Here is a 24,464-nt window from a genome sequence, read left to right on the forward strand (position 1 = left end):
AAAGTTATCTTTTAGCTCAAGGTGCGCACCTAAACGGTCAAATACACGCAAAAATATTTCAAATTGAGGGGCTTGGTGATTATTCATGTAAACTCTTGTCAGTTATGTCTTTAATGAACAAACAGTTGAGAACGAAAATCCGTGCGTAACAGTATAATGTGTCCGTGTGGTTAAAGCGGCAACACATAATATTCCTTTTGGCATCTCTGTGCCTAATATGAATAAAACGTAAAAATACGTTTTATACAAGAAACATCACTCACTGCTCTTGAATGAAGGACGATTTTAGTTTTAATAAGAAACAAAGCGTGTTTAACTATTAGAGTGAAGACATTGTTTTATTTTACATTCAAATTCAATTTCTGTAGTATTGTTAGACTTCTTTAGACTTGCATAAAAGTATTCAGTATTTTTAAAGCAGTGTTTGTTTTATTTGTATCTTTTTCAGGCTGTATTGCTATCTTCAAATTAATCACTGTGTAAAGTTTTGGAGCCTGTCATAATCGTTTAAACAATCGTGATTACAATATTGACCAAAATAATCGTGATTATGATTTTTGCCAAAATCGAGCTGCCCTAAGAAGAACCATTTTTGGTTCCACAAAGAACCGTCTCTTTCATGCCCTTTTATAATCTGAAGAACCTTCTTTCACCACAACGAACATTTTGTGAAACCGAAAGGTTCTTTATGGATCCATTTAAAGAAAAAAGGATATTCTATATGGCATTGTGGAGCACCTTAACTTTTGAGATTGAACTAAATGGAAATACATGAAATGTATTTGTAATTGTATTGTATGTAAAACAAATTGTATTACTAACTGTTGTATTTTTCTTGCCACTGATTGTTATAAAATATTTGTATCATTATTAGAAATCCAAACATTCTCTAACATGATTGTATTATTTGCATATTAATATTATATGTTAAACACAAGGGATGGAAATCTTTTGGTACCTCACAATTCATTTCAGATTGATTCTTGGAATCATGATTCAACTCAAAAAAAATGATTCTAACGTACTAAAAATACTGCAGAAATTGAATAATTAAATGTAAAACTAATTGCTGCATCACTGTATGAATACAATAAATATTGGTATTAATGAAGATAAAAAGGTAATTCAGTCTAAAGCTGTAGCATCGGGACAAAATGTAATGCAGTCCGCTGCCGTGGTAAGTTAGAGATTTTTTCTGTACAGCAAAAATTCAATTTAGTTACTCAATCCTGTCATTGCATCAAACAATTGAACAACTAGATCCCATTGTTAGTCTGTATGATCACAGTCAAGAGAAAATGACTAATATCCAAACTTCATAAACAGAGGAAACACATTTCAGCAATTTCTGGTTCTAGGACCTGTTATAACTACAGAAATTCTCCAATCTTTTGGATCATATATTTAGTTTTGATCATCTTATTATTTAAGCAGTATTATATGTTATGCAAGAAAGTTTTAGCTCACCTGCATGTTCATCTGCCATTTCCATTCTGTCTTTCTTTTATATCAGTCTTCACCAGCAAAATACCTGAATGAAATGAGAAGAACTGCTGCTGAATAAGGTTTGATGTAATGCTCATTAAAAACGTTAAATGTTGTTATTATTATTAATTATTAATATATTGATATATATATTGATGTACCTCTAGTATGCCTTACCTCTGTTGCGGTAAATATGAAATTGGTTCTGTGGACTAGACAAAATGCCAAAAATCACACCGCAGAGTCTTGCATTAACAAAGAAAAGGGAAACTTTCTCATCTTGTTTTGGGCATCCAGAGTCTGGCTGTTTAACTGACAAGGCAAACATGGACTGTGATTGGATGAGTTATCACAGCGCCACAGCAGCATTTATGAATGAAAAAAATAAATAAAGTATAGGTCAATGCTTATATAAAAAGTCAACTGTCTAAATATATAAATATTGTCAAATACTGTCTGTTTTTTTCTTTTGGTTTTTGTTTTATAGTTTTATTGCATTTATTATTGCATTTGTATTTATTTTTTAACAACAAAAGTACAATGTGCTAAATTGGAGGCATGGGAAAGTGCAGAAAGTGCATGATTTTGTTCATACTTGAGCCAATGATTAATCTTTATATATATATATATATATATATATATATATATATATATATATATATATATATATATATATATAATAAAGATGATCTAACTAAAAAAGAAAGCCTTGCTACTTATTGAGAAACTAAATCTAAGGTTGGTTTGTAGTATGAACAGCTCAGCAGCATTTCATTGCTCAAATTGAACAAATTCAATATTACGCCACATTGCATGATGCAGTTCCTCCCATTCTTATGTAACGGGAGTGAACATTATTTGTATGTCTATAGTCTTTGCACTGGTTTAGCATTGACTTCTCATACACATTAATTCTCATAAAGAATTGGAACTAACAAAGCAGGGCTGGTCAGTAAATATGAAATCAATTTAATGACAGCTGTGTTTTTGAAAAGTCTTGCTGTGAAATGTAAATAATATATATTTCCCACCCATAGAACCAAACATTGTTTTTGTCAGTGGGTAGAAAACACATTATGCTATTGAGCTTACTCTTAATTATATTACTGACAAAAGAACTAATGCACTGCAAAGAAAATTGAATGTACACAAATTTAACCTGAAAGAGCATTCATGGGAGTTACAGAAAACAAAAACACAGCTGAGATCGCATTCAAATAGAGATAACAATTAGACATGACATAACTTCTGTTTTCTATTACTCCTACTAGTGTCCTTTCAAGTCTGATTTGTGTTCATTTAGTGTTCTTTACAGTACATTAGTTCTTATGGTCAGGAGTAAGCTCTATAGAACAATGTGTTTTCTGTCTACTAACAAAAGCAATGTTTGGTCCTATGGGTGGGATATACTGTGTATATATATATATATATATATATATATATATATATATATATATATATATATATACAATTTTTACATTCAAACAAATACCAAACTGAATGCAAAATGACATCAGTGGACAGAACAACAAAAATCATTTGAAGCTTTTGTTGCATTGAACAACAATATTGCCATTGCTGTTGGAAATTACTGCACTTGCTATTGTTAATTGCACTGGCATATGTGGCTATGAGTCTGTAGCTGCTTGGCAATATATAGCTATATAGATCAGAATGTGATTTATAAGTGATTTGGCAGTTTTGCATTATTTTGACTTAGTTGTTGCATTATTTGGGAACATGTACAAAATGAATAAATTGAATAAAAAAAGGGAGTAAACAGTCTTTGCATATCTATAGTTTTTGGTTCAATGCACTGGTTTAGCATTGACTTGCAGTTTATCATGGGTGTATGTTTAATAGATAGAGAAACTGACATAGAAATAGACAAAAACCGAGTAAGGTGTAGACTTCGAATGAAACAAAGGAAAGAAACCATATAAAAATCTAGTGTTTGTTACTAACTTCTTGTGAGTTAACCATTATTTCAGTGTCTTACTTCATATATATTGTTGTTTTTGAACATTTTGACATGGATCATTGTTCTACATGTAATTTTGCTTGGAAAAGAGAGTGCATGTTAAAATTACAATTTGTTTCGCTGCATTTTGTAGATTTACAGATAAAACATTTGTGTAGCCTTACTAGATTTTTACTACACATACATTTTAATTATGTTCAATATGTATTTTCCACTGAGTAAAAGCAAAGGGTTTTTGTTTTTTCTTTAGATTTTTTGTCCCATTGCATTAATTACAACACAGCAAAAAGCGCAGTGTTAAATAAACTCTCCTGGGAGTTTATTTGAGTCCATATTCAAGAGTGTTCAAATGAACACTGAAGCAACAGCGATTCATTGAGAGATGATTGACCATTATTGAAGACACCTGATGTTAAAAAGCTGAATCAACAAAATGAGAAAATCTAATTTTTTAAGTCACCATTAGTTGGGGTCTTTACCCTTAACTTTTTAGTATTAATTTCTGTTTAGCTGCTGGAAACAGAAGGTGGAAAGAGTCAGACAAGCCAAAGAGCAAAAATCATCTGATGGTGAGAATTCTGATTTAAGATAATTTGAAAATAAATTATGAAAATAATAAATAATTAATAAAAAAAAGGAAAATAATTTGAGACACTGAAATCCTTTGGAGTCTAATCTCCAAGTTAGATTTTTTTTTTTTTTTTTTTATTGGTTACAACTGCCTTGTGGTTCAACAGCCAAAGAGTCTGTATTTTCTATCAATTTTGAATAGATTTCCTACAAGCTCCTCTGATTCCAAAACTTTAAAAAGTTATTATTTTAGGCGCACACAGACATCAGGAATCATTACTCATCACTATGGTCAGAAACAACATATCCAGAGAAACAGATAAACTCTAAACCTCATGGAAAAAGCGACTAAAAAGTAATGTGAAATTACAAGGGCAATTCAGCACATAATGTATTCATGCCACAATGCATGATGGGAGTCATGGCTTCTTATTGGCTACATCATGCGTTTCTTTTTCATTACATTTTTTTTTTTTTTTTGTACCATTTTGGTCAAAATAAGTTTTAAAAACATCTGTCTGATTACACTGATGTAAACAACAAAGAAAACCTTACTCAGTTATTCAGATCACTACATAATGATTATGCCAAAACATATTCAACACCACATAATCACCTTTTCTCTGGTTTGTTTGGCTGTTGTAAATCAATTACAACTTGCAAAAAATACTAACATTAAAAATTTAAGGGTAAAAAGCCCAAATAGTGCATATGCTGACCACTATAATGGTGACTTATAAAATTTGATTTTCTCCTTTGGTGGTTCTGCTTATTAACATCAGGTGTCTTCAATAATGATCAATCATCACTTAATGAATCACTTAATTGCCTCATTAACTTAAACACTGCTTCAGTGTTCATTTTAACCCTCTGAGGCACAGTTTCACAGACAGGGCTTATACTAAACCAGGATTAGGCCATAGTTCAATTAGGACATTTAAGTCATTTTTATAAACATGCTTAGAAAAAAAAACATTACTGGTGTGCATCCTGAGGCAAAACAAAGGCACTGATATATTTTTAAGATCAGTCAGTGCAATTTTATTTCAGTTGAAACAGCTCAGACTTACATTTTAGTCTGGGACTAGGCTTAAGCCTTGTCTGTGAAACCGGGGGTAAAGTTATGGACTCAAATAAACCATGGAGAGTTCATTTAACACTGGGCTTTTTGCTGTGAAGAAGCTAACAAAAAATTTGTGCTTGTGCACAAAATATCTGTAAATTAAGAACATACAAATCAATCCAGTATGAGTTGGTGATCCAGCAGAGCATCTTTGAATAATCAAAACTATTATCGCATTTAATTGCATTCTTACCCTAATCTGCTCTTACTACAATTATCGTATTTTAAATGTGACTTTTGGTAATTGCATGTTCCCTCTAATTTTGTTTGATTTTGGAAAAATCTATGATTTCTAAATGTGTTTTTCAATATAAATAAAACGCCCATGACCTTTTTGCCTGCTCACTGAATGGGAATAAAGTAATTTAAAAGAGGCTAACACATTTGTTATTTTTATTTCATTTGCATGCTTATTGACACACATTAGAATTAACAATGAAGCTATTTTAAAGCATGAAACATCCTGTTTTTTAGCATTATACTCAGTTTATTCAAATGCATTTACAATCCACAATTGATCTGAAGGAGCAAAAGGCTCAAAATGTTGGTGCTCTAAAATTACAATTGCAGATTTGTTGTAAAATTGATTATGAAATACAGCACATAAAATATTGAAAAAAAGACAGCTGATCTGAGGACTTAAAGATGTGAAGAGGAGAAATAATAATGTAATTTTATTTACTTATGGTTTTAAGTAAATAATGTAAAGAGTATTGTAAATAGTGCAATAGAGCATGCTGAAAACATACTGTAAATATGTACCACATGGTCAGGTCATTCACACTAGATGATATACAGTACAGGGACCACGAGAATCATGCATTTATTTAGGTTCCCAACAGAATTAAACAAAAATGTGTATCAGCATTAAAAAGTACAGTAAGAGTAAAAAAGAGGAGATACTTTTGTATGCCGTCCACAAATATATAAAGAAACAAATGAACTATTTTCTCATGCAATACATTTTTAGCACCCTTCACAAACATAAGTGCAATATTCTCTGACTTAATATTTATGTATGCATTTATTTATTTATTGAGGTTCGCTCTTTGTTGTACAATTTTGCAACGACAACAAAAAAGAATTTTGATTTTAAACTTAAAGTTATAAATTAATAACTTCAGTGTGAAAAAAAATCTAATAGGACAATGAAAATTGAAAACTTTTGAAATTTTGGAAAGTTTTAGGCTTGCCTGATAAACTACACTGTTACTATTTTAATGCTGACATTAATGTAACAGCTGCTCCTCCAAATGCTGCTGCTAGTGCAGCTACTGCAGATACTCTTCCAGATGAGGCCACTTTCCCTGCAGCTGCTGCAGATCTCGCTGCTGCTGCCGCTGCTACTGCTGCCAGACCTGTAACTGCTCCTTGTGCTGCTACTCCTGATCCTGCTGCACCTGTCTGCACTGCTTCTTGTGCTGCTTCTCCTATAACTGCTACTGCTTTATTCGCAGCAGTTTCTCCTGCTTTTTCTACAGCTGCTATTGCTTTTAGCGCAACTGCTTCTCCGGCCGTTTCTACTGCTTGTTCCACAGCTGCTACTGCTTTATTTGCAGCAGTTTCTACTGCAGTTTCTACAGCTGCTACTGCTTTCTGTGTAACTTCTTCTCCTGCATTTTCTATAAAAGCAAAAACTTTATCTACAGTTTCTCCTGCTGCTTCTCCCGTGGCTGCTATTGCACTTTCTACAGCTGCTCCAGAAGCACTACCTGCAATTGCTGCAAATATCTTGCCTAATATTTTTGCTGTTCCTAGAATTCCAATCCCTAGCGTTGCAACCGCAAATGCAGTCTTTTTCACCCTTTTTCTTTCCTTCTTCATCTGAGCTGTTTCAAACATCCCAAGAGTGTAATAGCTCATTTCATCTTCCTCCATCATTGTGTTGATCTTCTTCAGGAGTTCTGGGACCTGATCTTCATTGTTTCTGTCCTCGTTGTTGAATGAGTGATATCTGCCTTCACATATCTCAATGATTTCCATTAAATAGTTGCTTTTATTGATATAATCTTCCACTGGTTTTCCCTTCAGCTGATCAGCGTGAGTGAACAGAATGATGGTTCGACACAAAGCTTCTTCTCCAAAGTTCTCCTGAATCCATTTCACAGTGTCTCTCTCCTCTTTTGTGAATCTCACACCCAGTTTGATCACCAGCAGAAACACATGAGGACCAGGAGAAGCCAAAGTTACACACTTTTGTAATTCAGCTGTCAGCTGCTGTTTTGACACAATCATGTTAAATAGTCCTGGAGTGTCAACTATAGAGACAGTCTTTCCACCCACTTTCCCTTCCTTTTGCTCACACAGTTTATTGGATGATTTCATGAAATCAACAGCTTCAAAAGCTTTTCTGCCAAGGATGGTGTTTGCTGTTGCACTTTTTCCTGATCCAGTTTTACCCAGAAGAACGATCCTCAGATCACATTCTGCAAAGAAACAAGTTTAATATGTAAACACAATCATACATTAGTCATGTGAAAAATCAAATGAAATAGTACATTTGTTCATAACAATCTGATCATCTCTGATTCATTTCGAAGTGAAAATTCAAAGTGGCTGCTTACAAAATGAATGGCAGGAATAGCAGGAAAAGGAAATGATACAAATATAATAATGATATAGAGATCAGTTCCAAATGCAGTTGTTACAGTTAATTTGACCAAAACAACGAATAAGTGATTAACTGCTTCATTAGTCTGACCATTTAAACTGGTTCAAAAGTTCAAAACAAAAGTCGAATTCAGTTTATTTGTAAGTTAATTAGAGGAGGGATTCATTTAAAAGAAACTAATTAAACTAAACATGCATGTTGAGATATATATAAATATAAATATATATATATATATATATATATATATATATATTTTTTTTTTTTTTTTTTTTTTTTCTGAAACATAACTTCATTGTCTGTAAGACTAATTACTGTGGATTATGCTGAAGTCGTGGATTTGTTTTAAATTTCCAAGATTTAAACTTATGACTAAAATATTAAAAGCACTTTAATCTAGCTACATTGCTGTTCAAAAGATTGGGATCAATCTGATTTTTTATGTTTTTTAAAGAAGTATCTTTTGCTGCATTTTCTGAAAAAAATCTGTAATATTGTAAAAAATAATAGCACAATTTAAAACGACTGTTTTCTATTTAATTATACTATAAAATATATTTTATTCCTGTAAGGGAAAGCTGAATTTTCATCAGCAATTGCTGTTCTTTAATAAGCACAGCATATTAAAAAATATAAACAATGTCTTTACTGTTTTTCATGCTTGCTGATTAAAAATATTAATTTCTTTAAATTCTTAAAATAAAATAAAAATTACAGGTGCCAAATTTTGAATGGCAGTGTACACTGATTAATCAAGAGAGATTTATATAAAAGATTTTTTGCACAGACCTGTACACGCTGAAGTCATTGTTATTGTCTCTTGGGTTTGTCTGCTGTCTTCTCTCTGAGTTGCACAGAGTCAAAGTGCTGCAGCTCCTGCTAACGCCAGTCAAATCCTTTTGTTGAAGCGCTCACTGTGATCATGTGACCACGTTTTCCTGAGAGCTTTTACTTTCTCTATTCTCTATGCTGACGATGTGCTCACATTTATAATGCTTCCATTTCTTAAACACACAAAATTAATACTTGATTTATTTTTTTATTTTTTTATTTTTATTTTTTTTGATGGTGATATATAACAGGATTGTCGTTTTCATTTGAATAGCTTTCTAGACCTGTTTACACAACATTGTGGAGATAATATTGCTGCTGCTTATACTGTACACTGTGTGACTACCAGGGCTGGACTGGGGTTAAAATTTGGCCCTGGACACATCCAGCCCATCCGGCCCAAAAGTTTCACATGAAAGTTTTGTTAGGTTCCCTGGTGAAAAAAAAAAAAAAAAAAAAAACAGCTAAAACCAGCCTGTGCGGTTTGGCTGGTTTTAGCTGGTCAGCAGGCTGGGAAACCACCAACTAAAAGACCAGCTAAAACCACCTACTTACAGCTTAAACCAGCCAACCAACCTAGGCTGGTTTTAGCTGTTTATTTCAGCTGGGTTATAGGGTCTTTAATAGGAGTACATGAATGAATAAAACAGGACAGAAACAAATAATGAGAAATACTGCTGAATTCAAATGCAACAAACTTAATTGCAGAAATGCAATGTAGAGAAATGCATGCAGTAAAGCAATGATTTTGAGCTAGAATGCAGGAAATTTGTTGCTAATAAATTTTGTAATAAAAAAAATCATTCAGTAATAAAATTCCTCACCCTCATGTCAATCCAAAACTGTATGGCTTACTTTCTTCTGTGGAACACAAAAGATATTTTGTAGAATGTAACCAAACATATTTGGTTACCCTTGATTTCTACTCTATAGACAAAAAAGTATTGAATTTCTAAAAGTATCTTCCTTTATGCTACACAGAAGAAAAAAGTTCATAGAGGATTGAAATTACATGATGTTGAGTAAATTATGACAATTTAGATTTTTGGGTGAACTGTCGCTTTAAGAACTTTATTATGTATAGTAAACACCCAATTTATAAAAGAGTCTTATATAAGAGTCGCTGGCTACCAAAACATATAAATCATGCTATAACCTATAAACCATTCGTTTTGCTAGACTTAGAAATTGAGCTTGGCAAATTGGAAATTCCACTTGAGGGCGCTATAAACCTGTACTTCAGGTTTTAGTTACATGCACATTTATTAGTCTCACAGGATTTTTTTGCATTTACATAAACCCGGACACAGCTTTTACCACTGAACAATGTAATATTATAGCAGTTTCCAATAATTACAAAAAAGCATCTTTGAACCATTAATATAAACATAAAGTATCAAGAAAAAATGCTGCCTAACAAAAATAAAACCTTTGCAATTTTTTAGCTAAAAAAAATCAGAAAAAAAAATCCCAGAGAGAAAAAAGTTAGCTAACACAACTTTTGCTATTGAAAAGAAACAAAACCTGACATACAAAAGAATCAGGGTATCTTCCGATCATTCTTTTTTTATTCAATATTATAAACAGAGATATATGAAAATGGTTTCTTTCTTCTTTTTTTCTTCATTTTAAAACAAATAAGCTTGATTTTAAGTTTTTTTTTTTGTTTTTGTTTTTGTTTTTTTTTTACATTCTGGGCTAGAAAATGAATAAACAACTTGAATTACTGATCTCTGCATTGTAAAAAGTTTTCACCATTTCATTTTTTTTGGCAGCTGCCTTAAGATTTTAAGTAAAATCAGCTTAAGTCTTTTAAACTCACAAGTTATATCAACTCATTTTTATTGTAATAAATTAAAATGACTTGTAGTTTTAAGCTGATTTAACTTAAAAACTTAAGGCAGCTGCTGAACTTAGGTTTTTAAGTTGAATCTGGTGAAAACTTTTTACAGTGTGCATGGCGGTGGAAAAACAAATATTATTCACCCACAGCCCCATCTTTGGCACTTTGCCTGATTTATTGAGCTGACATATCAAAGATTGTGTGGCAAAGCCACGCAATCATGGAAAACTCTATCAGTGCATGCGACACAGGAAAAAAAATATGGAGTCATTCAATTTTGAGTAAAAAATATGCAATCATCAACCAAAAAAATGAAATTAGTTTCCTTCAGGCGGTCATCTTTATACACTCTCAGAAAAAAAAAGGTACAGCTCTGTCACTGGGGCAGTACTCTAAGGTACAAAAGTAAAAAGATATACCGATATGTACTTTCATACTAAAATGGACCTTTAAGAGGTAGGTAAGCAGAGGTGGATAGTCCAGGGGTCAGAAAGTAAAAGTCTTGCCATATATTTGTTCCACCCATGAACTGATGAAATGATTTCACCAGAGGTGGACCAAGTCCTTCAAGTCTCAGGTCAAATCCCAAATCCTTAAAGAGATAAAGGTAATGAGATAATGATGTCTAATTAAATGATAATTTAGCATTACTGCCGAACACCTGCGGTTATTGAGAATTACAGAGGATCAGATGTTGATGTTTTATTGGTTAAAATGATGACACCATCATAAAGATCAGTGTTTGCTTTAACAAAAGTAAAACGTGTTTTTAAAACACTCATGGTGGACTTACAAATGTTCCGATGCAGCGTTTTGTGAGTACATAACCTATTTACACTACTGTAGAAGTTTGGTAAGATTACTTGCACGTTTAGTGGTGCAATTTACGAGATACATCACATGTACCATTCACTCCTGTAACAAGCAATTCGAAAAACTCTAATATCTCCCTCAATGTTTGACTAAGGTAAAAAAAACTTCGGATGGGGTATTTACATGGGCTTCGGAGTGCATAGCAATGAAGTCAATTCTACTCTGAACCATCCCTTTTAAGTAGAAGGACTTGGTTCCACCTCTGGTGAAATTATTTGATCAGTTCATGGGTGGAACATATAGCAGGACTTTTAATTTCTGACACCTGGATTACCCACCTCTGCTTAACTAACCTTCATGGTACATATTAGTACCTTAACGATGCCGTAAAGTTCATACTGGTACCTTTTTACTTTTGTACCTTGTGACAGAGCTGTACCTTTTTTTCTTATTCGAGAATGGCACAAGACAGACGTTCCAGCCTATTTTTTCTTGTCCATTGCAGATTTGTGATTCATCACTGAATATCACTTTCATCCAATCATCCACACTCCATGACTTCTCTTTACCCAACTCTAATCTTGTTTTCTTTTTTTCTGTTAATGCTGGTTTTCATTTGGCCTTTCTACATGTAAATCTCATTTCATTCAGCCGCTTTCTTACTGTTATGTTACACACATCAACTCATTTGTTCTTCATTTGTTTAGTTGTGCATTTTCTTGTTTCAAGGCAAATTGCTTTGGGGGTTTTTCTTGATGCTTTGATGTCTTCCTCGATCTGCCTGTATGTTTTTGTTTTATAATCTTTCCATTTTGTTTATATTTATACCAAATTTTAGGAACACTGGACTGGGAACTTATTTTGCCACACTCCATTATGGATTTCCATCTTGAAAGAGTTTTATAATTCTTTCCATCATTTCAACTGACAGCTTTCTTGTTGGGGTCATGCTTTCTTTACAATTAGCCAAGTTCAACAGCTCATTAAAGTCTGTAAGCAATTATTATTGTTTTAGACATGCATTTTATTTTATTTATTTATTTATTTGTTATAAAAATTACAAGCTAATTCCATTATTTTTTCCTCTACTTGATATGGAAAATAATTTCCCATTAATTCAACTATTTTAATTTGCTTGAGGTATGTTTGAAATAACAAGAGTGTCGAATAACAATAATGGATGTATTTATTTTTATTTTTTTCCAGATTTGATCTCAGGAAGAAAAAGTTGCTCATTATTTTTCCATAATTTTTATTATTATTGTTATATTTTCAATTATCACTCCTGAAGTGCACTTGTATCAGCGTTTAAGATGCCTGCTTGATCTCCACAAACCGGCGATGAGTCTTCTTACTCTGTAACAATGCATATGGTATTGTGAAAGAGTAAAATGAGTAAGGTCATATTGGCTATTTTGATATGATAAGATTGTCTTCATGAGCTCCTGGATTACAATCTCTTAATATATATTGTGTGTGTGTGTGTGTGTGTGTGTGTGTGTGTGTGTGTGTGTGTGTGTGTGTGTGTGTGTGTGTGTGTGTGTGTGTGTGTGTGTGTGTGTGTGTGTGTGTGTGTGTGTGTTTTCGGTTTTGTATAATCAACCCTGTGAAACTCATAAGTCTCAGAACATTCCAAGAATTGGTGCACTCGCCTACTAATTCTCGCCTACTCTTTTATAAATACTGAAGATTTAAACATGCTTATTCACTCGCCTACTTTTTGCCTATTTAGTATGGAAGTATGCGGTTTCGAATGCAGCCACACTCTCTGAGTATCACATTATGAGAATTGTGTGGGATGTAACTGTGATCATGGCATTTCATCCCATGTTCACTGGCAGTCAGAGCAGTGGGTGTTTACTTCTTTAGTCTACAATCTGCCATGCCTATTCAAACTCAGTGTTCAGATGAGGGGGGTCAAAAAAACCCAGAAAATAGCCTACCTACTACTTCAAAATGATGGGTTTTTTTAAAATGTAAAAATCTTGATAACGTTATGTGTGAACCTCAGAGAACAGAATGAAATAAACTGAGGAATTCATGAAATTCTGCAGATACCCCGCACTCCCCCGGTGATATAAGGTCAGCTTCATATAAACTTTGTGGCATTAGGGACAACAGAAGACTTTGTAAACCAGAGGAGGATCTCACAGTCTTCACAAGACAGAGTGGAAGAATCACTGTTTGCTTCATAGCATAACCCTCATAAAATGGCAACTGAAGTAAGTAAAACACTTCTTAATTTACTTCATAAACATCTTAACATCAGACAAACTCTATGCAGACAATCTCGAGTAAAAACATGGGTGAATGACTTTGTCATTTGACAGAACTTTACAATTAAATAAAATAGTTAATATATTGTATCATGTTAATGTCCTTAGGTTTTTGAATATAGGTACACAAAAAGATTACTGTGGTACTAAAATGACTATTTACTAAAGTAACGTATTTAGATAATCTTATTTCTATATAGAAAAACAGTTTAGTTAGAACATACACAATTGTGATCTTTTGTGATTATGATCACAATGTACTCTTTGTAAATGATTAACCAGAATATGTTTACTGTATTGTAGTGCCAAGTGACCTTTGCAAGACACATTACATACTGTACACTGATTGCCTGAATGTTAGAAAATTCCCCTTGTGTTTGCTTTACTTTATGTCCCCTGCATGTTTCTGTGTTACATTTATGTTTACTCTTTTTTTTATAACACATTGCTAACTTCATCCTAGCAGAAAGTCTTCAGAGTAAGAAGAAACAAGCGCAATAAACGAGAGTTATACCTTGAGGGAGAACACGTTACCATAAAACAACTGAAAGTCAGAGATGACATAAAACAAGAAAAAATAGCGCAAACATATCTTTCCAAGGATATCTCAGATTATCCAAGTCCTGTTGAATTTCATATCAGAGAAGTGGCTCATGTCACTAACAAGAAAAGCCTTGAAGGCATTTGGAAGTCAAAGGGATTCAAGGATCCTGCTGGAAGTTCATTATCCTGGTGGAGCCTGAAGATAAATGAAGCAGATATAAGAGCAGCTGAAGAGCTTTACCTCAAGAAATTGTTCCCAGACATAACCAAAGAGGAAATAGCAGCTCATCCACCATTCCTGAATGAATTCACCACATCACCTGTGTTCCTGAACCAAACCTCACGCTACGGCAACTTCCGCTTCACGTTTCCTTTGACTGAACTGATGGAAGCCTACAAGAAGCAGGAATGTGACGGTCAAGAGCCAGTTCTCCGCATACATGAGACCAAACTTTTCAAGCAGGAGATTGGGTATATTGTTCTTGTTCACAGCCCTGAGTTCAATAAGAAGTTCAGTCATTTTCCAGAGCTACAATCCAATCCATTGGTTTCTTATGACGGACATCAAATCATCTGGAGAGCCCAATCCATTTGTGAAACTCACAACTTTCGACTGGTAACCCATGGGAAGACCGCAATGCCAGAACGATTGGATTCACATGAATGGTATGTGTGGGATCAGGTTATTCTTGCCTTCCACACCAAGGATGTCCTGACATTCCCTAAAAGAAAGCTGAAGGCAAGCCTCAGTTGCTGTGAACTGGATCCAAATGTAAAACTTGCCTATAATGAAGAGCACATTTCCCTTGATGAAGCTAAGAAATTCATTGAAAGCTTGCAAGATGACGATGAAAAAGAAGATGAAAAAGAATATGAAAAAGAAGAACATAAATCAGTAGAGGTGAAAATGGAAGAGGACTAAAGGTGTACAATTTCTGCAAGAACTTTCAGTTCTGTTGCTTTGTAGCATTTTTCCCTTCCTGCCAAGCAGCTTGACCATAAATAAATAAAACGTGGAGGATACATTTTATTTTTATTATTATTATTTTCCATTAAGAGACCGTAATACATCACATTTTTTACCCAATGCTCTCTTTAACCAATCTACTCACAAAGATTAAGATTAATATTTTATTTGTATTTTTGTTCTGCCACTTACCCAGCCTTATGACTTTTGTCCGTGTATTGATGGTTGTATCAATAAAGCATATCCTGTTTAAGCATATCCTGTTCAATATTCTTATGTTGAATGCTACTGTCACAAACATCATACTTCATTTTACAACTAGAAAGAAATGTGAAAACTAGAACAGTTCTCTATAAACTCATGATGGCTCTGTATTCTGATCAATAAAATGAACTTATTTTTAGAGCATGCACATTAATGTAATAGACCTACCAAGAGAAAAGTTTTAAGATTAGCTGGTTATCCTTCTATATCCAAGTAAGAAAAAAATAAAGGGTTGTATAAACAGATATACACTACCGTTCAAAAGTTTGGGGTCAGTTTTTTTTTTTTTTTTTTTTTTAGAATTTAATACTTTTATTCACCAAGGACGTGTTAAATTGATAGAAAGTGATAGCAAAAATGTATATTGTTAGTAAATATTTAGTTAATCGAAGAAACCAAAAAAAAAGTATCACAGGTTCCAAAAAAATTTTTGGCAACACAACTGTTTCTAACATTGATCATTTTAATAATAAATCAGCATATTAGAATGATTTCTGAAGGGTCATGTGACACTTAAGACTGGAGTAACAGCTGATAAAAATTCAGCTTTTCATCACAGGAATAAATTATATTTTAAAGTATGTTAAAATAAAAAACATTATTTAATATTGTAAAAACATTTTGCATTATTACTCTTTTTTTCTGTATTTTTAATCAAATTAATGCAGCCTTGATGAGCAGAAGAGACTTCTTTAAAGACTACTACAATTCTCACTGACCCCTAACTTTTGAACGGTAGTGTACATAAAAAAAAAAATTAAAAAAATAATAATTAATAATCTAATTAGTTGGGCTTACTTAAAAAAAGCATGCAAACCAATTGCCTTAAAAAAACTAAGTAAAGTGAAATAGAAATAGTTTGTTGTACTGACAAACGCTTAGTTAGTATAGTTTACTTACATGAGAGTTCTAGCAACTAAAAAAGAACTGTAGAGGCTACTTGATCCTTTACTTAAGGTTTACTCTTGACTTAGTATAGCTACTCACTGACTCCCAGAGTGCATTGCGGCATGCATAAATTATGCAATTGGTTTGTTTTACTGTTGTTGTTTTTATTTGCTAATTTTATTTACTGTCTTGTGTCAGTAGTAGCACAACAAAAAGAGCAAATAAAGTAATAAAATGGTTATTGTCACGATAAATAAAAAAAAAAAATTGAATTGTTACCATTGTTGTTGTTCGCGTGCTGAATGTTGACGTGTGTCTGTGACTTGAGCACATCACCACTAATATTAAATAATTGTCTCAACCCAATTAGGTCTCTCATGGTGTTTATAGTAAAAGATCATTAATAATTAATAAAATATACAAGCTAATAATTTAGTTAGTTAATAAGTCAGGTTATGTGATGTTCTTTCAAATATTTCAGTTGTATTGAAACAATATTCAAGATGACTTTGGGAAACGAGTGAATGTAACTCATGGAAAATAACTGCAGAATAACTATTGACCCACCTCAAAAACCTCTTCATTTTTTATTTAGCAAATTAGCAACATATTAGTGCACTGCTGCCTCTCACTGGTTTCTTAATGTCATTGGTTCCTTTGCGGCTACTTGAATATTTTAAGTAAGCGTTACTCAAAGCAGTAAGTAAATTGTTTTACTTGCTAGCTCTAACTTAATACAACCTAGTAACTATAGCAACTAAGTAAGGATAACTAATTATATCTAAGTAAGGTAAACTATTGGATTTTACAGTGTATATATATATATATATTAAACTGAGACTGACATTCAGAGTGAAGAATATATACAGTTGGAGTCAGGGCATATTGAACTTCATAATGTTTATGGCTCTAGGAAAGAAACTGTCTTTAAATATCCTAGTCCTTGTTTTAATGCACCAGTAGTGCCTTCCCAATGGCAACAGCTGAAACAAGTGAAAACCGTTGTGCAAAGAGTACAATGCATCAAATACGGAAAACACAGACGTTTAAAATACATCTGAGCGGCACATTTTCCCTTTAATGGTGGTTGACAGACACACACAGTAGGTGCATACTGCCATCTATTGCACATCACCAGCATGACAGCTGTCATAAAATAAGGATCAGAACATATCAGGGCAATAACATTAATTACATCAAAATATAGCAAACTAACACAAAAATACAAAAATAACAAACTAAGACAAAATATATTAAAATAATAAAATAGGAAAAGCAATAAGAAAATCACATGTACATAAAAAGTACAAATAGGTACAAATTATTCAATCAATAGTTTGATAGATTTAAGACTTTAAAATAATTTACAGCTTTGTGTCGCTTTATTTCTAGTTTCTTTTAATGTATACGGTTTGTTATACCTGTTTCTATTAAAATATCGTGGCAGCCATCGTGTGAAGACTGAAGAGTGGAAAGACCATTGACTCTACTGGGTAGAAACACCTGCAAGGGACATAACTCTTACTCATTCACAATAGCTCTCTGTGAACACTAGGTGAGGATATTTGACAGCTGTTAGTGGTTGGAAAAAGTCACAGGGCAAGGAGGCCATGTGTTAGTTAACACAAATGCATATTCCTGAAATATACACAGACACACACTTACATACCCCAACCCAAGTGACCAAAGTTGTGAATAATTAGCAGACATGGCAAAACTGCCACAGTTGAAGATCAACATAATCTAGAAGTGTTATCATTACAATGTCATGATTACATAACATCATAACATACTGCAGTAGGTGGTTTGAGCATTATGAATCTGCTACAAAAGATCTATGTGTCAAAATAAAGTTTAAATGTTCTAACATATTAAACAAGTCCGAATTAAATTGCCTAAGAAGCATCTCAAACAAAGTCAATTTCAACATTTCATTTTGAAACATAATATTAATTTTTGACAATATCTCTGAAATGTTCCATTTGGAATCATGTGATCAGATGTTAACTGCTGTAAGGGGAGTCAACTTGAGCACTGTCAGTCAGTCCTTTCAATTCATTTGTCATTCATCCAGAAAAAGAAAGAGAAGCGCTGCAAATAAAAGTGATCACTGAGCATCTAAAACAGCAAAAAGGACTTCTAGAGAAATGGCACCAACAATTACAGGTCAGTAAAAGTCACCTAATTAATCTGATGCAACTCAAAATTGATCTCATTCTGGGCATTCTAACATAACGTGATCACATAGTTAGTTAACAAAAACACTGTCTTTGAAAGCAAGCTTTTACTGTAAAAAAAAAAAAAAAAAAAAAAAAACTGTACAAATGCTACGGTAAAAACCTGTGAAATGGTTAACGGTAAGTTCCCTTTATATATCCGGTGAAAACTGTGTTGGACATTGCGTGTAATTTTACGGTAGTATACCGTTTTTCATAGAGAAAAAGAACGTAAGATTTACAGTGAATAACCGTAAAATTGACATTCCCAGAATTCCCTGTGTTTCATTTTTATGTTTTTTTTTTTTTAATAACTTTTTCTTCTTAGTTTTTTCTTTGCAGTTTTGTACATTAGGGTTGTATGTTACATCTAATATTGTTAAAATAATGTTTTTTTGCATTATTTCCGTTTTATGTGTGTTATGATGGTGTTTAGTGTTTGTGTGAATGACACTGTGCACCTTCTATTCTATGTAAACCTTCTTGTGATGGGCTTTGGTTCATCATGTGATGTTGTCATCACCACCTGCTTTTGCTGGTTATTAGTGTATTACAAAGGTACAAAACAGATTTCAGTACTTCAAAAGATTGGTACATTACCCTTATGTCAGTGAATGAAATTACGGTATTTGCCTGTAAATTTAAGTGTAAAATGTAAAACATTGCTACCGTATTTTTTACGGTAAAATTCTGGCAACCACAGCTGCCAGTTTTTTACCGTAAATTTTATGGCTTTTTTTGCTAACCCACTTAGTCAACATACTCAACTTTTCAACCTGGCAATTTATAGACAAGATGTACCACAACTACCATTTTGTGCACTATTTTCTAAATCCATAGACACATATGACACTTTTTATTGGTGCTGCTGCTTAAAACGGTCCCCTTTCCTTTAAAATCACATTCACTTTGTCATGGTGTAAGTTATGGCATGATATTAAAGCCTTAGCAAAAGGTTTTAGCAAAGAAGAAATGTTTGTATTATGATTGTTAATATTATTTTGTGAAAACAACTTGTCTCTCTAACTTCAGGAGATCTGAGGATTGTTATGTTGGGAATGACCGGAGCTGGAAAAAGCGCAACGGGAAACACCATCCTGGGCAGAGATGAGTTCGAAGTGGATTTCAGTCCAGAGTCAGTTACTCAACAATCAGAGAAAAAAATGACAAGAAAGGGTAACAGGTTCATCTCAATAATTGACACTCCAGGCCTGCAGGATACAACAGCAAAAAAAAAATGAAGTGAAGGCTGAAATAGCGAAGTGCATGGTCATCTCTTCTCCCGGTCCTCATGTGTTCCTGCTGGTCATCAGACTCGATACAAGACTGACAGAGGAAGTGATGAACACAGTCAAATGGATTCAGCAGAACTTTGGAGAACATGCAGCACGTCACACCATCATTGTGTTCACTCACGCTGACTCCCTGAGCAGTAAACCACTGCAGGATCGTATAGAAGAGAGTCCAGACCTACGGCAGTTTGTTATGACCTGTGGTGGCAGATATCATGCGTTCAACAATAAGGACAGAAGCAATCAAAATCAAGTCAATGCACTGCTAGATAAGATGGATGATTTGGTGCTTAAAAATGAAGGGAAGTACTACAGTGTTGAGATGTATAAAGCAGCCCAGAGAAGGCTTAACTTGTTAAAAACTTCAATTGTTGTAGGAGTAGGTTGTGGGGTAGTTGCAGCAGTAGCAGTATGGAAGAATTCGGAAGTCTAAGTCATTTTAGTGGTTTTAATCTAAACAGATGAACTGTTGAAGTTTTGAAGTTTTTTTTTACTGTCATACTTAATGCATCACTAAAACATTAAAAAAAAAAAATATTTTAAAAAAAGTATGCCAAAACATTTATTTTATAAAACTTAAAAACTAATCTTTTGTAACACCATTAGTTTTAAGGTGAGACAGTGCAGGTGAATAGAGTTTAAAAAAAATTTATTACTTATCCAGTTGACTGATTACATTGATAATTGCAAAAAAAAAAAAAAAAAAAAAAAAAAAAAATTGTATTATGAGTTTTCTGAAATGTGGACAATATGCGGTCATTATTTAATGATGCATGCACTAATTTGCATAAATTTCTAGTAAATAAATCTAAACACTGGATGAAGTCAGTGTTTATTTTTTATATATTAGAGTGTTTTCACAGAAGAGATTTTGAGTCTCATATTGTCACTCCATAATTTAGAAAAAAAAAAAACTTTTTTATCATTTTTGGGGGAAGTTGTATAAAATCAAGCTAATTAAATATGAACAAATCCTCCTTTAAAAACCTTCAGGATATAGACAGGAATAAAAATGTAAAGTTTGGTGTTAGTGCCACTAAAGTGGAGATTTATGGCTCAGTGTAGTAGAAAAAACTCATGGCCTTTAAATACATGTCTTGTAATTAAAATCTATTGACACAAATAAATAAAATGCAATAAACAGTGTCGTTTGGATGTTCCCACCGCTCACAATTGTGACCAACTACAAAACCTAATTTTTCATACCTTCTCAAGACTTTTTGCTCAGCAAAACTGCATTTATTTGATTAAAAAAAACAGTATTACAATTATTACAATGTAAAAGCTGAATTCTCAGCATCACTGCTCCAGTGTTCAGTGTCACATTGGGAAATCATTCTGATATGCTGATTTGCTGCTCAAGAAACATTTCTGTTATATATTTTTGTGTTTATATTTTTGTGGAAATTGTGATACATTTTATTTTTCAGAATTCACAGATGAAAAGAAAGTTCAAAAGAACAGCATTTATTTTTCTTTACTGTCACTTCCGATTGATTTAATGCATCTTTGTTGATAATCATAATTTCTCAACATACTGACCCCAAAATGTTGAACTGTTTGTATCAGTAATACAAGAGTTATGGGCCTCATAGATCTATTGTAGAGTACTGAGAAATGGAAAGTTTCTATCACTTCAAAAATTCACCCGTTTCAACTAAGGAGTATACGTTTTGTGGCTGCCTTAACCCTTAAGCTCTCCTTGGTTTTCCTTCATTTTTTTATAAAGTTCCCTTAATCTCAGGGGCATGAGACTCTGTGACTTTTCCTAAATAATCAATCTAAAAAAAAAAAAAAAAAAAAATCCGGACTTAATTCGGTTGTTCTAAAGGTGTGTAAAAAAAAATTTACCGTTTCCTCTCCTTGGGGTCAGATTGACCCCACATTGAAAATGAATGGGAAAAGTAAAAAAAGCAAAAAAAATTTCATTTCGTTTGTCCAAAAAAAGTAGTAAATCCAGTTTAAATCTAAAATAATTAACATTTAAAAGCAAATAAATAAAAAAATAAAAAAATGAATTAAAACAGTTAAGAACAAAAACTGAGCATACATAAAATACAGCAACTTATGTAGTCACTGGACAGAAATACAGTCAATTAATGTATAAATCTGGTAATGCTGTTTGTTGAGTGGTTTTTATTTATCCTCTGCTGACATCTTTAATGTCAGGAAATTTAATGTCTTTTTTATTTCAGCTGATTTCATCTAAGGCTGTGGCTGGAAGTCACTTGTCTATGACAGCCCATAGAACCGCTTGTGGGAAAATTTAGTAATTTGGCACACAGATAGAGGATAGTCTCAACATTAACCATAGCAAGTTTGGAGTCTCTAACTCAAACTCTCTAGCTCAAACTCAACTAAACAAGTCAGAGGCGACAGCGGCAAGGAACCAAAACTCCATCAGTAACAGAAATGAAAAAAAAAAAAAAAAAAAAAAAACCCATTAGAGAAACCAGTTTAAAGCCACCATTTGTCCAGAATTTCACTCATTTTATGTTAATAAATTTTGAAATGTAAGGACTAGATGGAATTGCCTCTAATTCCTTGGCTCATGCGAGTGATTTGGAGACCAAAATTTAAAAATCTTAATGTTACGTTTTTTCAGTATTTTCATAAAACCTACTCATCCTAGACAGTTTGTCTGATTTTCACCAAAATTGGATCAGATCATCTTGAGACCATGCTGGCAAAAAATTTTGGAATTCAAGTTGATTTATCAACACAAAAATAGATGTGAGGCTTTTTATTGTATGTCGTAAAATGCTATATCCTTATGAAACTTTGTATGTGTTTTTGGCACCATGCTTGTAGTCAAAAGTTATTATGAAATTTTGAAAAATGCTAATAACTTCTGGTAAAACTAGCCTAGTGTAATGAAACTGGTCTTCATATATTCCTTGGATAATTCTAAAACATTGATACCAATTATGCCATAATTGAATAATTTCGAAGGGAAACTCCTCCTAGACCTTTTCTCCAATTTCTCCAATTTCTCCAAATTTCATCAAAGCTCATCTTTAGACCATCCTAGCAAAACATGGATTTTGTGACGATATATGAAATGGTTTTCATTTAGCGCATCAACTAATTTGCTCGAAAAACGCCAAACTGCTTCTGAGGCTGCATCTCTGCAAAGCTTTGACATATTGACATCAAGTTTTTTTTTAAAGTGCCATTGTCACTTCACACTGACCACGCGGCATCAATTTGGTAACAGCGTCACCTATTGGTCGAGAGTGATAAACCATTCATTAACCATCAATAATGACTTTCCAAACTGTTAATAATGTTTGATAGTATTAGCCTATTGTAATGAAACTGGTCTCAAAATATTCTGTGGGTCATGCTGACAACCTAGATATCAATTATTCCATAGTCCGCCATACTTCTTGTTCGCCATTTTTTTTTTTTTGTTTGTTTGTTGAAAACCTACTTTTTCTTTAACTTCTCCATGACCATTCGTCTGATTTTCACCAAAATTGAGTCAGGTCATCTTTAGACTTTACTGACACAAAGTTATGGATGGTTTGAGCCATGATTCCAAAATAAATCTGAGGCTCTGCAAAACATTGACATATTGGCACTAAACTGTGTCATTGTCACATCACACTGAACACTAGTGTTCATTACTAGTGGTTGTTTTTGTGACTTTTCACCCATTTTAACTAAGATCTTTTTAAAATGGCTTCAATTGCTCATTGCTTCAGCTGCTCTGATGCTTGCTGCCTTGCCTGCCTAGTGCTTGGCCCCATAATTGCTTATATTCTTGTTTCTATTCATGTTGTTTCTCTTTTCTTCAGTGAATCTGCTTGTTAAAGGGGTCATCGGATGCCCATATTCCACAAGTTCATATAATTCTTTAGGGTCTTAATGAAAAGTCTCTAATATACTTTGGTTAAAAATTCTCAATAGTAGTGTAACAATCACCCTTTTACCTTGTCAAAATCAGCTCAGCAAAATTTCATCTCATTTTAAGACATGGCCCCTTTGGCGCTTTCCATTTAAAAAACGAAAGTAATGTTAAACCTCTGCATCTTCAGCGGCTCAGATGTCGGTAGTAAATGACTACTGCTATGTTCATTATTACATCCAACAACAGAACACCTCAATCGCTCAATTAGAGTCTTCCTCTGCACCTGAGTCACACAATGGCGATCAGAGTCAGACTGTTTCAGCTCGGTGAGGGCGGGGCTAAGGTAAGACGCTCATGTCAATCAAATGTATTTCGTCACAACAAGAGGCTAAGAATGAACTGATTTTAAAAAGGGGATATTACTTTTAAAGATTAAAAAAATACCACTGGGTGGATTTTTATCATTGTAGGGTGGTTGTGTTCACAAACTACCAACAAACATTAATGTTCAAACAACTTGGAAAAGTTAGTTGACCCGATGACCCCTTTAACAGCAGCTGTTCATCTCTAAAGGACTTTGGTGGCCTGAAAAAGCAAACCTTTGAAATAAAAAAGTGCAAAAGTGCACGTTTTTGAAAATGACTCCAAGTAAACTACGAAAATGTGAATTTGTAAAAACTGTGACATCACACACACACACACACGTGTATTATGTGTTGAGTCTTTAGGAGTGTCCCCAGCTCTGCACATGTTGTATGTCTTTCCCTCATCTAACACACCTTATTTAACTCATCAGGTCATTAGTAGAGACTGCAGTACCTCAATTGGGTGTGTCTGATGAAAGAGAAATGTACAGAATGAGCAGTGCTGGTGGCCTAAGGACATGTTTAAAAAACAAACAAAAAGAAGGC

General features: G+C 33.4%; 2 protein-coding genes and 1 pseudogene across 3 annotated transcripts in view; 2 read left to right on the top strand and 1 right to left on the bottom strand.

The window, feature by feature from the left end:
* Positions 1-1,486, bottom strand: part of LOC141336221 (GTPase IMAP family member 9-like) — a 7,739-nt gene extending 6,253 nt beyond the window's left edge. The window contains exon 1 of the mRNA XM_073841774.1: positions 1,468-1,486. Within this exon, the coding sequence (XP_073697875.1) occupies positions 1,468-1,486 (19 nt within the window). The remainder of the gene's footprint in view (positions 1-1,467) is intronic.
* The window catches only part of LOC141336266 (GTPase IMAP family member 8-like), a 42,234-nt pseudogene that overhangs the window by 14,487 nt on the left and 3,283 nt on the right, over positions 1-24,464 (top strand).
* Positions 13,320-15,293, top strand: LOC141336139 (uncharacterized). 2 transcript variants are annotated; one of them, XM_073841669.1, is made up of 2 exons: positions 13,320-13,476; positions 13,994-15,293. In XM_073841669.1, exons 1-2 carry the CDS (start codon positions 13,465-13,467, stop codon positions 14,993-14,995), a joined length of 1,014 nt encoding a protein of 337 aa, XP_073697770.1. In that variant the 5' UTR covers positions 13,320-13,464; the 3' UTR covers positions 14,996-15,293. The 2 variants fall into 2 exon arrangements, with proteins under 2 accessions (XP_073697770.1, XP_073697771.1); XM_073841670.1 differs by having other exon boundaries at positions 13,321-13,476; positions 13,997-15,293.

Source organism: Garra rufa, chromosome 6, assembly GCF_049309525.1.
Source record: "Garra rufa chromosome 6, GarRuf1.0, whole genome shotgun sequence".
In the NCBI taxonomy this organism is placed as follows: domain Eukaryota; kingdom Metazoa; phylum Chordata; class Actinopteri; order Cypriniformes; family Cyprinidae; genus Garra; species Garra rufa.